We start from the raw sequence: 16,292 nt of genomic DNA, 5'->3' as shown, positions 1-16,292 counted from the left end.
TAGTTAAAGTTTATTTAGTAGTTTATTTAGTTTTTTTTTAAGTCTCTTATGTTCACCCAGGCTGTGTTTATTTGACCAAATATACAGTGAAAACAGTAATGTTATGAAATATTATTACAATTTTAAATAGCTGTTTTCTATTTGAATATATTTTAAGATGTAATTTATTCCTGTGATGCAAAGCTGAATTTTCAGCATCATTACTCCAGTCTTTAGTGTCACATGATCCTTCAGAAATCATTCTGCTGATTTGCTGCTCAAGAAACATTGTTTACTATCAATGTTGAAAACAGTTATGCTGCTTCATATTTTTGTGGAAACCATGATCATTTTTTTCAGGATTCTTTAGAACAGCATTTATTTTAAATGGAAATCTTCTGTAATATTATAACCAACTGATCAATCTAATGCATCCTTTCTGAATAAAAGTATTAATTTCTTTAAAAAAAAAAATCTTACTGACCCCAAAATTTTGAATGGTAGTCTACTGTTAATAAAGAGTGGCTTATTCACCTAAAATCACTCATTTCCGTCATGTTATTTAAAATCCATATGATTCCACATTTAAACAATGGACTCGCACTGTCAAGCTCCAAAAGAACAAAGTAGCACCATAAAACTATCATTAAAAATATCCCATATTACTCGTGAGCGATTTTTTCTTTGCTTTTGAGGCTTTTTTGAGATCGGAACGATTCCGAAAATATAAAAGTCCAAAAATATATCACATTGAAAGTGCGTAATGAGACGCCATGTTTGAAATATGTGGAAGAATTAATTGCGCACAAGTCATATGGACTATTTTTATTAGGCTCGAATTTTATGGTTGTACATCTTCTTTGGGAGTTGTACATCTTCTAAATCTTTTATAATCTCTTGATTTGTTTTCTGTGTCTTGGTCAGTCTTAGCTGGAGCGATGCTCACCTGCACCGTCAGCTCGTCACAGTCTTCAGCGGCCGCGTGGTTGAATCTTTCGATTGTGAGTTTAGGATCCTCTATGCTGCCTCGCTCCCAATCCCGGACACGTGGAAAACTGGAAAACCAGCTACCGAGCCCAAAACATTTAAAAAACTACAGCCATTGAACATTAATAAAGTGGAACTCACAGAGTTCGTCTCTAGTCCTCCACCTCCACCTACCGACAGGCCCCTGGACTGGGAGGCGATGGGGGTCATCCAGAGATTCCCGGACAGCCCTCATAGTCCACCTGATGCTGCTGAAGTGCCCTTTCATCATCGACACCTCCTGGACGGTCATCCGGGAAAATGGGAGCCTCCCTACAATGACTTTAACAGCAGACTTGTGCAAGGGTATCCAGAGGACGGCAAGTAAGTAAAGCATAGTACACATTTATTACATTATAAGTGATGGTCTCACAGTCACTTAAAGGAATAGTGCTTACAAAAATATGAGAAAACTACAAAACAACTATTTTAAACAGCCTTTGAACAGATTAATTTGCATAAAATACCACCAATTTAAAGGGATAGTTCACCCAAAAATGAAAATTCTGTCATTAATTACTCACCCTCATGTTGTTCCAAACCCGTAAGACCTTCGTTCATTTCCAGAACACAAATTGAGATATTTTTGATGAAATCCGAGAGCTGTCTGACCCTGCATAGACAGCAACGCAACTACCACGTTCAAGGCCCAGAAGCAAGGACATCGTTAAAATAATCCATGTGACATCAACTGTAATTTTTTGAAGCTACGAGAATACTTTTTGTGCGCAAAGAAAACAAAAATAACGACTTTATTCAACAGTTCGTCTCCTCCTCGTCACCCTGATGCTATTTTGGAGAGTATCACAACGTATGCGCGTGCTGGAACGTAAACAACATATGCGCGTGATGCTACTGACACAGAACAGCATACGTTGTTTACGTTCAGATCAAAGCACACGATTGAACCACTGATGTCACATGGCTTATTTCAACAATGTCCATACTATGTTTCTGGACCTTGATCATGGTAGGATCCTCGAGAGCTCTCGGAATTCATCAAAGATATCTTAATTTGTGTTCCGAAGATGAACGAAGGGCTTATGGGTTTGGAACGACATGAGGGTGAGTAATTAATGACAGAATTTTTATTTTTCTGTGAACTATCCCTTTTACTAGAAACCACCATTAATACGGTTATATCGACATTCAGCGCTGTTGCGCTACGGGCGTCCCGAGTTCGAATCCTGACTCAAGGACCTTTCCCAATCCCGCCCTCCTTATTATGATCTTTCCTATCAATACAAATAAATCTAAAAATACATCTCAAAAAAGAATTAGCTGACCTGAAAGTGTTATGATAAACAATATAATTTGACTAAATATAATATTATTTTGTGATGTTGTGCCACAAAAATACAATGTAGACATCACTGTCTTAAACTTTTACAAATTTGTTAGATTTGTGTCTAATTGAAAATAAATGCAATTATAAATATATAATTATATATTTGCCATTAGAAGTCCCGGTTGCTATAGAAATAGTCAGCGTTCTGAGACGTGCACTCAAGACTGCGCATGCGCACTGGCTGGCCTAGCCTGCATAATACACTTTTTATAACGCTGTTTGAGCAAAATAAACATTTATGACACAGTTGTCAGATTTATTTGGTGATTTCAAATATGAGATTTAATCGCAAGCTTAGTGAACAATTTTGGAAAATTTGATGTTTCCCCATTCAAAGATATAGGAGTTGCATTGTGCAGTTGCATTGCATGCCCGAGAGGCGTTTCAAAGATAGCCGCCGAGTGACATGACTTGTCTTAAAGGGACTTTGATTTATAACAGCTACGTTAAGGGGCATTGTTAAGGTAATTGAACACTGAGTCCGAAATTCTCGTCCGAAATTTTCGCACGTTAAAAATGAATACGACCTCACATTGTGTCAATCACATTTACACTGCCTCCAAAACTTTCGTCCGTCATAAAAAAAATTCGGACCAGGTTTGATTTTCTGCTTTTTCGCATCCGTAGCAAGCATTTTGATAGGAAAAACGAAACAAAAAAAATACATACGAAAATTTTTGACGCTGTGCGCAAATACCTTTAGGCATGACACTGTTATAAATTCACTGTAAACCACAGCTTCACGGGGCTTATTGCTTTTATAAAACGGTTCCATATACGTAGTGAGGTTTCACTAAATAAAACAAAGCAAATAAAATGTGATGATATTAATAAATACATTATTCTTCCGCCAAACAATGTAGTTCCTCAGAAATGGTTGTGGTTGCAACAAAGTGGTTGCTGAGCAACACGCAGACGCAGCTATATACACACTGGGCAGGTGTTTGTTTGTAGAGTAATTTACAGCTTCGAACGTGTCTCAACCAATCAGAATCAAGAACTGGAACTATCCGTTTTATAATATGATTTCATATTCTCTAAGCTGCTATAACTTTAAAGATCACAATCCTGAAGCTGCTTCCTATTGTATTTCAGATTTAGGTAAAATATTCATCCTAGGATGTTTTTTCTGTACAAACATGTGTACTCAGTCTTATCTCATTGCATTTCAGGTTTAGTTCAATGTTTCTGTCAGATATAAGGCATCCAGAATATCAAAGACCAAGGTCAGTATTTCTCAAAAGGCTTTTCATGTAATCTCATACGTACAGATGTATCGTTAGACATGTTTGCGCTTAACACACATGGTCGTTTTCTGTTGTAGGCGACATTACTCTCCAGGAGATATGCATTGCAATGAGGTGGTGAACAGGTAAATATTACAACCGGTCCAAAAGAGACAATAAGAAAGACCAGTAGAGCGAAAGACAAATATTTGGATAGATGTTAACAAAATTTGTGCTAATCTCTTTCATCCAAAGGCCTCTACAGATTCCTGACAGAATCACGTATCCTCTACTGAATGCGGAAAGTGAGGAGAGGTTTCCTGTGTACAAATCTCGCGCTCACCGAATGGACATGACATCGGAGGAAGAGCTCGGAGCCTCTGGGAGACGAGAGCCTTACCTGAGGAGGGACAGAGTTTTAGGAGATACGATGAACCCTGAAGGAACCACACAAGCTAATTTTAAGGTATGCTGCTGGATGTTACCATATAACAATGTTCAGCCCTAAAATTTGATTGCATGAGCCAGATTCTGAGCTCCCATAAAATTGCCTATATATGCATGTCAAATGAATTCTATATTAAGTGAAAGTGATGTGACATGTGGCCAAGTATGGTGACACATACTTGGAATTTGTGCTCTGCATTTAACCCATCCCAATCCCTGCCGGTACGAGACTCGAACCCGCAACCTTTGGGTTACGAGTCCGACTCTCTAACCATTAGGCCACGACTTCCCTCTAAAAAAGAGCAGAGGGAGAGTAGTCTGAATTGGGTTCTAGTATCTTGTACTAGCTCACACATCGAACTCATTCGCCAGCCGCAAGTGTTTCCAAGTCGGCGGGGATCGCATCAGTTGATCCTCTGAAACTGCGCTGGTATCAACGTCTCGTGCGAGAACACCGTGCTCTGACCCATGTTTCTTGTGCGCTCGCTCATCTGTTCAGATGATGTCCTGTGAGGACAGCGATTGGCTTTTGTGTCAGACCTTCCCCGAGGTGATTGATAGAGTGACGAGCACTCAGCACGTGACCTCTACAGTAAGCTTCCTTCCGCTCCCGCTTAATATGATATTATTATGTAATTGAATCTAAATAAATCCTGTACTGTTGAAATGATTCATTATTCATCCTTCCAAGTCATTATTCATGACAACAAAGATTAATTTGTAGCAGATCTATACAGGTGGAGCTGGGGAAGGTGGAGGGCAGGGTTGTTACGTTTTCGCAAACAAAACCCGCCCAATTTCTACTCAAAACTAGCCCAAAACTAGCCCAATCGTGTCTCGAGGGGGGTCCCCCCTCATGTGCTGCAACTGCTACCACAAGCAATAGTTAAGTATTTGAATGTTGAGCAGCGATACAGGAGAGAACCAATCAGATGTGAAATGTGATAATGATGTCATTATGTCATAGTAAGTTAGACCTATTGGACTGCGCCATCTAGAGTTTCATGCCAGAACTTTGTATAAACACAGACACACACACACACACACACACACACACACGTATGTATCCTTTTTTTATTAGTAGCCACCATTTAATGAAAGCCGCAAGTCACTCAAGATCATTCATTACAGTGATTTTACTTTAGTTAAGGGATGTTGTTTGCTTTTCTCACAAAAGCCGTCAGAACTGTCACGGAGCAAGACTTTCAGCACTTTGAGCGACATTCTTAAGCGGGTCAATGCACGTGCGAGTTCCTCAGGACAGCAGAGGACAGACAACCCGGCGCCGGGCGTCAGCAAATCCACACTGGACCTCAATTTACAGCGTTCAGACACGGCATCAAACGCTCGAACCACCGTAAGAGAGAACGAGATTTCTCATTCATATGCACTTTATGTGCCAGCTGTTAGGATAAAAGATAAACACACAGTTAGCACTAAAAGAGCCATTAAAACTCTCATGTTACCACTGATATTTCAGGCATATTTCATGTCATTATTAATGAAACATTGTTATTTTGAATTTATTTCCGTGAACCACATCTGTGGCATGTTTGTTGTCAGTTATAACTTATTCCTCAGTAAACAGTAGACATGTTTACAGTAAATGCATGTACAGCTGAAGCCTAGAAGAGAAATATTTTAAATTTAAAATATACAACATCACACTGTCTCAAAAGCACACATAGAGTTTAGGGTCAGTAAGTTTTTTTTTTTTTTTTTTTATAAATTAATACTTGTATTCAAGAAGGGTGCAATAAATTGATCAAAAATAACATTAATTTAAATTGATAACAATTTCAATAAAATTAATAAATAAATTAAATTAAATAAGCAGCACAATTGTTTTCAGGATTTATAATAATAAGAAATGTTTCTTGAACAGCAAATCAGCATATTAGAATGATTTCTGAAGGACCATGTGACACTGAAGACTGGAGTAATAATGTTAAAAATTTGCAATCACAGAATAAAATACATTTGAATTTATATTTAATCAATAAACAGCTATTTGAAATTGTAATAATATTTCACAATATTACTGTTTTACTGTATTTTTGATCAAATAAATGTTGAGCCAAAGATACTTTTTTTTTTTAAAAATATTTAAAAAATCTTACCAACCCCAAACTTTTGAATGGTAGAGTATAACAACAACTCAAAAAAATATTACATTAAACATTACATTACTGTGATTGTTTCTTAAAAACTCTTGCTATTGTAGGATTGGTCATGTACATTTTTAACACAATAACACTACATTGTTAATGCATAATCAGAAGTTCATCCTCCTAGAATTTAATTAATTTAATTTAATTTAAATGTTTATTATTATTTATTTTATTTTATTATTTTATTTTATTTTATTTTATTTTTTATATTTTATTTTATTTTATTTTATTTGTTATTATTTTATTTTATTTTATTTTATTATTTTATTTTATTTTATTTTATTTTATTTGGCTGGTACTCTTAAAGTGGTTAAATGAGCCAGATGTTCCTTTAGAACTTTAAGAAATGACCCGCTTCCGTTGTCTTTCAGAACTGTGATAATCTGCCCCTGACTCCAGCTCTGGCACTTATGAAAAAGAGAAATGATGAGATTAAATCGGGACTGTTGAGGAGCATGCCCAGTGTGTTCACACCGGGACTCAGAACTCCCAACTTTGGCCTGCAGAGGGAGACATGGAGGTCTCCGTTCAGAAGCCATAGAAGTGAGGAGGAGCACTGATATTATGCAGGAAACCCCAGACAATGACATCAACAGTGTTACAATAATTCCCACATATTGAAATATGTAAATGTCACTGTAATAAACAGGGCTGCAGGTAAAAGGGGATTTTCCTGCTTACAGAGAATAAATATTTATCAGCAGTGATGTTACATTTGAAAAATAAGGCTATTAATACATGCCTGATTTAAATGTGTTATTGAAAGATGAGATGGACTGTCTTTGAATTTTAAAGGCCAAGTGTTTATACTGCCTACCGTTTAACATTTTAACTAGATTTATAAAATCGAATACCACAAAGAATTTTAGAGGCTAGCTCGTTTTATTTAACTATGCTGTTTAAAGTCAGCATGAAATTGTTTGCAGTTCATTTTACTTTTGTACATCCATTGGTCAAAAAGGAAAGTTGTTTCAGAGGTTATTCATTTTGCTGATTGTTTTTCCCTTTGGAATAATATGCACTGATGAATCATTCAAAATAAGATTAAAAATAAATAAATAATAATAGACTGTAAAAAAGATGTTTTCAAACTTGTAAATAAAACTAAAATTACCGCAGTATATTTTATAAGAAAATACTTCAGTCTTTCTACGTCAAAATTTCATGTTTACTGTAATTCAATGTGTTACTTGATGTTTCTTTGTAATTATTTGTAATTACAGTTTTTGAGTGAAAAATGTTTCAAAGTAAATCCTTTTCTTTTTTTATGGAGTCAATTTTAATTATATGTTGATTAAATCATTAGACCTGTCTGGATGGGCTGCTAAGATTAAACAGAAATAGAAAACAAGTTTGTTATGTGGGGGGATCAGTGGATTGTAATTGTAAATGTTAATAACTGTATTGTTTTCCCTGATATAAAATATAGTTAAATGGCATAGATTTCACATTGGTTGTGGTTCCCCTTTCAAAAATGAAATTAAAGACATTATTTTATTACTAAAGAGAAAGGAATATCCCTGCACTTTGAACTGGCTCCTCATCATTTATGAAAAAAAAAAAGCTGATGAGTCATTCATTCATGGTTATGTGCCTCTTTTATATGCGTGTGCGTGTGTGTACATGTGATTGTATTTGTGACACTGAGGAACTTACAAATGTGGTTTTACGTGTGAGCTCTTCAGACTTTGTATAGACGCAGCTCACTAGAGCAGATCAGTATTCTGTCAGAGACGTGTGTTAACAGACGGCTTGTCGTGGAGGATGAAGCTGCTCCATGGATTGATCCTGGCTGTGTCTGTCCTGGTTCTGGCTGCAGGACACAGTGTGGAATCTGGATGTCTGGACTTTAACTTTGATTTGAGGGACTCCAGTATAAAGTGCTGTAAGAAGTGTAAACCAGGTGAGTTTTGAAAAGGAATGATTAGCTTTGGGATAAAATGACTGATAATATATACACTAGTCAACATTTGAAGTAGATCAAAACCTTTCATCAGAGTTGTCCTAAAACCAAAATGCGTTCTTGTCTTAGGACAACTTTGATGAACTTTTTTGATCCAAATGTTGACTACTTTATATAAATGTATGTATGGCAAGCAGTATAAATATGCTTTTAAACTACAGATCTTGACTTGACCTTTGGCTAGTAAAAGTATATAGTTGAATAAATACTTGCTCTATTCTTTTTCTATTCTATCTGTTTTTTTATTTATTATATAATTAAAAAAAACCTTGATATGTGTACTGCGTTAAGCTAACTGAGACTTGTTCAAGCACTAGATTTTGATTGCTTCTATTGTCTATTGTCTATTCTATTGGATAAACGCGTCGGCTAAATTACTAAATGTAAATGTAATTACTTTTTGCTTATATTTTTGCTTGATGTGCAAAATTCCCGCAGGAATAATTTGACAAATTTTGTAAAGAAAAAAAAAATCATACTGAAATCATATTTTTTCTCCTTTTAGCCCCATATAAAAGGCTTATAAAAGGGGCATTTGGTTAGAAAAAAAAACTTTAAAGAATGCTTATTGTTTATTGCTGTAAACTGAAAAAAGAACGATTGCATGGGTAAAAAGAGAGGGAAAAGAAGAAATAGAGAAAAAAATACTTTGTACCATGATATACTTAGAGAGTACAATGTAACATTTAGTATTTTAGTAAGATTTAATAATACAAAAAAGGTCACATAAGAAAGGAAATGTTTAATGTAGAGAGATGCCAGGATTTGTCTCAATGGAAATTATGATTTTTGTAATACTATAGTATAGCACATTTAATTACTATTAATAATACAAAAAAAAAGCAAAACGTTAACAAGCAACACCACTAATATCAATGTAAATAGAAAACAAATGACAATTTTGATGTATTTAATTTCTGGCATATGATTTTGAATGCATTTTATATTTTCATGAGAGGTGCTGGAGAAAGTGTTTTGAAAGGAATAAACCCCAAAGCTGGAAATAGAATTACTAGGAGAATATTAATGACAGTGTGTTATCAAGCACACGAGTCAATGTAAATGTAGTTCATAGTATCTGGTCTGTCTTTAAGTACATATGAAGAACGTAATATAAAGTGCATCTCAGTTTCCCCTCATGATCATGTGCGATCATATGATAAAAACCACATCTGAGGTTCACTTTCGATTTGATTATCGTGCATCAGAGATGTCTTTTCACCAGAAGGAAACTCTGTCTGATGTAGAATACAGAGTGAGGTTCAAAAGTCCATGTGTGAAGATGCTTCTGTTTAATTTTTTCTTGAATTTGTTATTTTAATTAATGTTATTTAAATTAGGCTATTATTTATTTCCTATACTACAGATAAGCATAGTAATCGAAAAACAAACTCACTCATTTATCAGATTAGTCTACTAGAAACTGTCAATTAAATATTCCTCATCAATTTATGTCAGTGTTTCATTGTTAATTTTTTTATACTTAAGCTTTATTCATTTCCAGATGTTCAAAGTGTATGTGTGTGTTTGTTGCAGGAAACCGGCTTGTCGCTACTTGTGGTCCAGATCCAAACGCTTTGTGTACTCCGTGTGAAAAAGACAACTTTATCACTGATGGAAACCCATGGGTGTGCAAGATATGTGACAAGTGTTCAGGTACAGGATTTAATGTAGGCCATATATTTTTCCTTTTTAACTAATGTTCAGACCATCCTTACATACCACTGCCCGTTCATGTCCATGTGTTCTGGCACAAAAAAAAAAAAATGCCAAAAGGGCCCTTTACTGACATATTCTGATTATGTTTACATGTGTGGGTGGGTCTAAGGGAAAGGGACCAATCAGGTTGCAGCTTACATGTTGAGAAGAAACTCTGCAAGTTCTTCTTATCAATTGAAGCTCAAACATTTCATCAAATTCCTCCTTCTTGTAAAAACGCTGCCGATGTTTACCCTCTGTCTCGGAGTATTTTGGCAAGTCTTTGAATTTCTGTAAGATCTCTAATGGAATCTGAATTTCTTTTTCCCCACTGGCTAAACACCCCGTGGCTCAGCCTGTCACAATAGCCACGCCCCAAACTCTCGCTATTGGCTGCACAGGGGTATGCAAATACATAGTTTCCCAGACAGCAATATAGTGTCGGCCCACATCTGGCCCGCCTGAAATCCATGTGGGCCAGATGGGGGATTGAATTGACATATTTCCATACAAACTCACAACTGCGAGGAGAAAAAAATCTAAATTGTGAGATAAAAAGTCATAATTACTTTTTTATTTTTTCATTTTGCAAACAAGCTTCCATAGTTAATAGACTGACCCAAAAACTGGAAGTTTTATCTTCGCGAAATCTAATATAATTTTGGGTATAATTTTGTCATCGTGACATAAATTTGTGTATGATTTTCAGTTTGAACAGCAACAGTATCAGTCACATTAGGAGCTGAGAACACGTTTGGTTCTGTGTTATTCACATGTAGTGACACTCAGATGAGATTCAGTATGATGAATGTAGCTGCTTGTGTTTTGATGAGGTCCTCTGCTCCAGGTAAAAACAGGCAGGTGAAGGTGAACTGCACCGCCAGCAGCGACACAGTTTGTGAGTGTAAACCGGGATATCGATGTGCTAATGACAAATGCTCTAGATGCATTGAAGAGTGTGGCAAGGGACACCAGCCCAGTGCAACAGGTGAGTCTGAATAGAGATAACTGATCGTTTTTTTTATTTAAAACAAAAAAAATAGGCATCTGACTGCAAGATATTTCTTATGTGAATTCACAAGGCTGTGAGCCATGTCCTCCAGGGACGTACAATGACAAGATCCATCAATACTGCGTAAACTGGACCAAGTATGATGCATTTCCCATCTTTTCATTCACCTATTCATGTAGCTACCTATCACAAGCAATGTTAAACACTGTATCTCTCAACCCACAGATGTACGCAGCCAGACCATCAAATAATAGTGCCTGGAAATGCATACACGGATGTAATCTGTGGCCCTAAACCAGACACCAAACCAACAGTGTTGCCTGCAAGTGACACGGAAAATGGTATGAATGACAGAAATAAATAGCAGAGATTATGTGGGCCACGTTCAAACTGACCTCACTGATAACAGACATCATAGGAGGATGTGTGTATATGTGTGTGTGTGTAAGATTAGACCTTTTAAAAGATGTAAAACTATAAATTTGGTTTCCATTGGCATTGTTGCTCTTTGCTACAGAGGTCACTGTTATTCTCATCATCTTTGGGCTCATCGGCATAGCAATACCTGTTGCTACAATCCTCTTCCTGGAGTGGAGAAGAGGAAAGGCCACTCAGAAACCCCATGTTGAAAAGGAAACTCATGCAGGTAAACATCTTTGTGTGCTTTCTTTAGTTATTCAGCACATAGGTTTGCTAGAGAGCTCTTGTATCTTCATGCACCTTTCTAGCATGAACATGTTTTTCTGTGTCTTTTGCTCAGCAGGAGGACAGACTCAAATGTCTCTTCTTGATGAACCCAGCTTCTGTTTTCCGCAGCAGGAACACGGCGGTAGCAATCAGAGTTCAACTGCCTCGCTGGTCTCACAAGATATCGGGCCTTTGGTAGTATGAACTGTGTTGTGTAGCAAGCTGAACATAAATGAGCGTTTATTTGAAGTTATATGCAGATATGTATAATATATATGTAATGTGTAATTTATTTACTGAATTCTACTGGAATCCTGTCATTAAAACTGCATTCATGATGTTTGTGCCATTTTGTTGCTATTAAAGCAGCACTATGTAGCTTTTGGCGCTCTAGCGGTTAATAAACAGAACTGCACACATCCCGCGGAAGAACATTCCAACCGGAGCTACTTCTCTAAGTTTATGTCTATGGCGATTCACGCAGGTATGTGTTACTCCGCAGCGGTGACGACCCGACCAGGCTACAATAGTCCAAATATAAGTACTTATTATAAGTGTACCGTAGTGATTAGTAGTGATAAGACAAAAACGCGGTTTGGAAGATGAATTCATGATGTACTCGCTCATTATATACATATTTGCAAATGTTTAACACAGAAAAAGTTACATAGTGCTGCTTTAAAGTAGCTGAAGTATTTAAGATGTTGAATGTACCATGTTTTCTTATTATGCCTATGTTCTGAAACAATACATTTTGTACTTCGTTTACTGCTAAGGATCAAACCTTTCTGAAATGTGCGCAGATGACTTTTTTTTTTTAATTATGAAAACATGTAAGATGTTAACACGAAAAAAAGAGGGGAAAATTAAAATATGATTAAAATATGAAAGCTCAGTTGCCCTCTTGCCATTTAAGAAAAGGGATGTTCATGCTCAAAATGTGCTCAGATGACTTTTATTTTGAAAACACGTAACGTTAACACACATTATACAAAAGAAAAAAAGTCCTCAAATATGAGACCTGCAAACTCAGTAGGAGCTCAGTAGCTCTTTAGACTTTCAGAAAAGAGGTGGTCAGTCTCAAAATGTGCGCAAATTACTTATCAAATGACTTATGAAAACACTAAGATGTTACAATAAAAAGAGAAAGAAAAAACTCAAACATGAGACCTCTGAACTTCATACAAGTTCAGTTGCCCACTTTTCCTTTAAGAGGAATTCATGCTCAAATTGTGCTCAAATTACTTATATTATGAAAATATATAAGATGTTAACACAATACAAAAACAAAACACAGAAATCCTCAAATATGAGATGTCTAGACTCAGCACGAGTTGAGTTGATCTTTAGCCTTTCAGAACAGAGAGGCCTTCATGCGGCTGATGTCATCGCCATGCTGCACACGCACAAAAGGTTAACGTATGTGTGGGGGGTGCAGAGACCTCTGCACTGAAATACTGTGGACTGTCAGGATGTGACGGTGTTTGATATTTTATTTCAACACCATCAGAATTCCCCTGCATTGCATTCATTTAAATCCACTAAATTTCCAACTGCAAAACCCCTGAATCTTCACATTCTGATAAAAGACTTCTCAGGGTCTTTTCTGACCTCTGAACTTCAGATGAATGTTTCCCAATAATATCAGTAAACACAGACTTGCTGTTCTTTTTTAGAATTGAAAATGAGGAACACACATTTACAAAACAAATGTGCATTAAAACCCTTGGAAAATGCTGGAATATGGCGACTGTATGGCACAACACAAAAATAGCAGAAATAAGGCATGGCATCCCTTATTCAAACATAAAATAAAAGGCCTATGGTGTCTTTTTAACAATTTTTTTCCAGTTTTTTTTTCTTTCTTGTTTTAGCTGTTAATAACAAAGATGTTATTCCACTGCATGTACATTAAATGACTAAACCTGAAGATGAAAAAAACTTTAATACAAGCATTTAAAGGCAGGGTAGGTGATTTTGTTCAAAAACATTTTTGTTATGCTGGTTGAAAGTCTTCCAGTTTTTTTTTCTTTCTTGTTTTAGCTGTTAATAACAAAGATGTTATTCCACTGCATGTACATTAAATGACTAAACCTGAAGATGAAAAAAACGTTAATACAAGCATTTAAAGGCAGGGTAGGTGATTTGGTTCAAAAACATTTTTGTTATGCTGGTTGAAAGTCTCCACATCCTGATAACAATAACTAAGTCAAGTAGTCTAAATGTATTTATATGTATTTATATTGTCTGTGGACGGAGTAGGACCATAAAATGTTCGTCCAATCATATTCCTCGGTCCAAGGGCTCCTATAGGCTATCCTACCTGCCTATCAACGTATGTATTTGCATACCTCCGGAAGCAGAAAATACACAATGCTAAAACAAGTCACTGACTTAAAAAGAAGAATGTTTATTTCACTGTAGAATAGAGTAAAAAAAATATATATTTTGTCTACTTTCGATTTGATGGATAACTTAAAAATGAAACAATGATTCCCTGATCCAACATAGCAACCTCTATATGTTATGCTGCATTTAGCTTTTGTCAGAATTAATTGCCATAATTACACATTTTCCACTTGTAAGATCCATTCATGTCTTTTTCAAACTCTTAAAGGTGCAATAGGTGATTGTGTTCAAAAACATTTTTGTTATGCTGGTTGAAAGTCTCCACATCCTGATAACAATAACTAAGTCAAGTAGTCTAAATGTATTTATATGTATTTATATTGTCTGTGGAAGGAGTAGGACCATAAAATTTTCGTCCAATCATATTCCTCGGTCCGAGGGCTCCTAGAGGCTATCCTACCTGCCTATCAACGTATGTATTTGCATACCTCCGCGCACGTTTGCGCAGACAAGATACGTCATCAGCGTGTTACATTGCGCTACTGCAGATCAACCGAGGATGAAAGGTGTTATTATTGTAATATTATGCATTGAACCCTCCACCAATGCCATCTCTCATCGTGTCATGTGTTTTGGAGGAGGCGTGATTTGCAGGGAGGGTGGGATCTTATGCTTTCAAAGCTAGCTTGCTATTGCTAGCCTCTCCGAAATCACCTACCCTACCTTTAAAACAGGTTTTTAATCATCATATAATGAAGGAACTTTGCTTCTGTGTATTTTAATAGTTTAAAAGTAAGTGCTTATCTTAAATTACGTACATCTCCCTTGTTGCCGTCATGTTGTGTGATGCCATACAACAACATGATGAAACCATGAATTGTTACTCAGTCTAAGAGTTTAATCTGTGTCCATAAATTGGATTCTACAATACTTGTTTAGACACTCAAAAGACAACACTACAGTAAGTTAGTCACATGTTCACTGCTGTTTACAGTTCTCTTTCTTGTCTTTGGCTTTGTGACGTCCTGCTTTGTCGCTCTGCCTTTTAGTTAGTGGTATGAAGGTGGGTTCTGGTAAATAGTCATAAAAGATGCTGTGCGGGTTACGAGGGGCTAAACATAGACCTGCTGAGAAAACAGGAAATGGCTGCTGATGTGGCACAAATACACTTATTGAACTTTCCTATTATATAACAGTGTGTTAATACCTGATGGGGGGCTGGTGGAAATTTGGCTCTCGTGCTTCCTAGCCTTGAACGTTGGGTCCAGTTCTTCGGCAATATTGTGTATGTGTTGGTTTCGGCTGAAAAGAGATGAAGATACTGTAAGTGTTGAAAGGTGTTTTTGAGAATGTGTGAATGTGTGTGATAAAGAACGTGTGACTTACAGCACAGTGCATGATGGGCTTGCTAGATGGCTTTCGATGGTATAGTCTTCCTCTTCCACAGGTGAATGCAGTCCGTCTGAGTTCAGCCTCTCACACAACATCTGAAGAGACTGAAATTGAGACAACACGGCCCAAGAGGTCAAACTAAATTACAAAATGTCCATTTACACAAAAACAGAAATGTGAAACAAACTGCAAACAAAATGTTGTTCCACATAAAAAGGTAATTGCAACATTTTATCTCACAATTCAGATTTTTGTTCTCACAATTATAAAAAAGCTGGAATTGTGAGATATAAACTCAGAATTACATGTTAATTTGCAGTTGTGAGTTTATAACTTGCAATTGCAAGACATAAACTTGTAATTCTGAGTAAAAAGTCATAACTGCCAGATATAAACTCAGAATTGTGGGGAAAAACAGTCAGAATTGCAAGATATGAAGTCAATGAAATAAATTTTTATCTCATGCTGAAGACAAGTTATAAAACAATTATAAACCGTAATCTCTAGCTTCCGCTAACTGTTGTACGTAGTGATGAACGCGGAAGCGTAGAGGAGAGAGCAAAACAAAACACCAGTCACGAATTAGAAGTACAAAACGGATCTGTAAAGAAAAATGTCAGAGGATTTCGATATAAGCCAAGAGGAGACTGGTTTTCCTTTGCTGTAAACAAAACTTGGTTCTCGCGAGACTAGCATATTCTCACTGGAGCTTATGCTACGACTACGCCCTCCACTGGAACGCCACTCTCTCGTGAACATGTGTACGACAGTTATCAGAAGCAAGAGATTATGGTTTATAACGTTTTAAATATAGATATTTTTCTTACACAAACACATCAATTCGCTTCTGAAGGCCTTTATTCACCCCCCGGAGCCATGTGGAGCACTTTTTATGATGGATGGATGCACTTTTTTGGGCTTCAAAATAGAGGTCTAATAACAAATTTTCTCTCAAATAAAGATATTTTTGATGCATCCTGAGAGCTCTCTGACC

General features: G+C 36.4%; 3 protein-coding genes across 7 annotated transcripts in view; 2 read left to right on the top strand and 1 right to left on the bottom strand.

The window, feature by feature from the left end:
• The window catches only part of fam83e (family with sequence similarity 83 member E), a 14,366-nt gene extending 7,124 nt beyond the window's left edge, over positions 1 to 7,242 (top strand). Inside the window, exons 5-10 of one of the 3 annotated variants that reach the window (XM_016441443.1) lie at positions 904 to 1,329; positions 3,526 to 3,579; positions 3,678 to 3,725; positions 3,835 to 4,045; positions 5,204 to 5,383; positions 6,569 to 7,242. In XM_016441443.1, the coding sequence (XP_016296929.1) occupies positions 904 to 1,329; positions 3,526 to 3,579; positions 3,678 to 3,725; positions 3,835 to 4,045; positions 5,204 to 5,383; positions 6,569 to 6,757 (1,108 nt within the window). In that variant the 3' untranslated portion in view covers positions 6,758 to 7,242. Of the gene's footprint in view, positions 1 to 903; positions 1,330 to 3,525; positions 3,580 to 3,677; positions 3,726 to 3,834; positions 4,046 to 5,200; positions 5,384 to 6,568 lie in introns of all 3 variants that reach the window. The other 2 variants (XM_016441442.1, XM_016441444.1) reach the window with 2 other exon arrangements.
• A 705-nt stretch (positions 7,243 to 7,947) lies between these two features.
• On the top strand, positions 7,948 to 11,976 carry tnfrsf9b (tumor necrosis factor receptor superfamily, member 9b). Its single transcript, XM_016441410.1, has 7 exons — positions 7,948 to 8,100; positions 9,697 to 9,816; positions 10,706 to 10,846; positions 10,941 to 11,007; positions 11,096 to 11,211; positions 11,388 to 11,516; positions 11,631 to 11,976. The coding sequence occupies exons 1-7, from the start codon at positions 7,962 to 7,964 to the stop codon at positions 11,759 to 11,761; spliced, it is 843 nt and encodes a 280-aa protein (XP_016296896.1). The 5' UTR covers positions 7,948 to 7,961; the 3' UTR covers positions 11,762 to 11,976.
• A 2,278-nt stretch (positions 11,977 to 14,254) lies between these two features.
• The window catches only part of ccdc50b (coiled-coil domain containing 50b), a 19,484-nt gene continuing 17,446 nt past the window's right edge, over positions 14,255 to 16,292 (bottom strand). For 2 of the 3 annotated variants that reach the window (XM_016441407.1, XM_016441408.1), the window contains exons 10-12: positions 15,293 to 15,402; positions 15,114 to 15,208; positions 14,255 to 15,033 (exon numbers count right to left, since the gene is read on the bottom strand). In XM_016441407.1, the coding sequence (XP_016296893.1) occupies positions 14,885 to 15,033; positions 15,114 to 15,208; positions 15,293 to 15,402 (354 nt within the window). In that variant the 3' untranslated portion in view covers positions 14,255 to 14,884. The remainder of the gene's footprint in view (positions 15,034 to 15,113; positions 15,209 to 15,292; positions 15,403 to 16,292) is intronic. The other variant, XM_016441409.1, reaches the window with a different exon arrangement.

Source organism: Sinocyclocheilus anshuiensis, unplaced genomic scaffold (genome assembly GCF_001515605.1).
Source record: "Sinocyclocheilus anshuiensis isolate Anshui unplaced genomic scaffold, SAMN03320099.WGS_v1.1 scaffold623, whole genome shotgun sequence".
Lineage (NCBI taxonomy): Eukaryota > Metazoa > Chordata > Actinopteri > Cypriniformes > Cyprinidae > Sinocyclocheilus > Sinocyclocheilus anshuiensis.
This window is presented reverse-complemented; position numbering and strand designations above follow the sequence as displayed.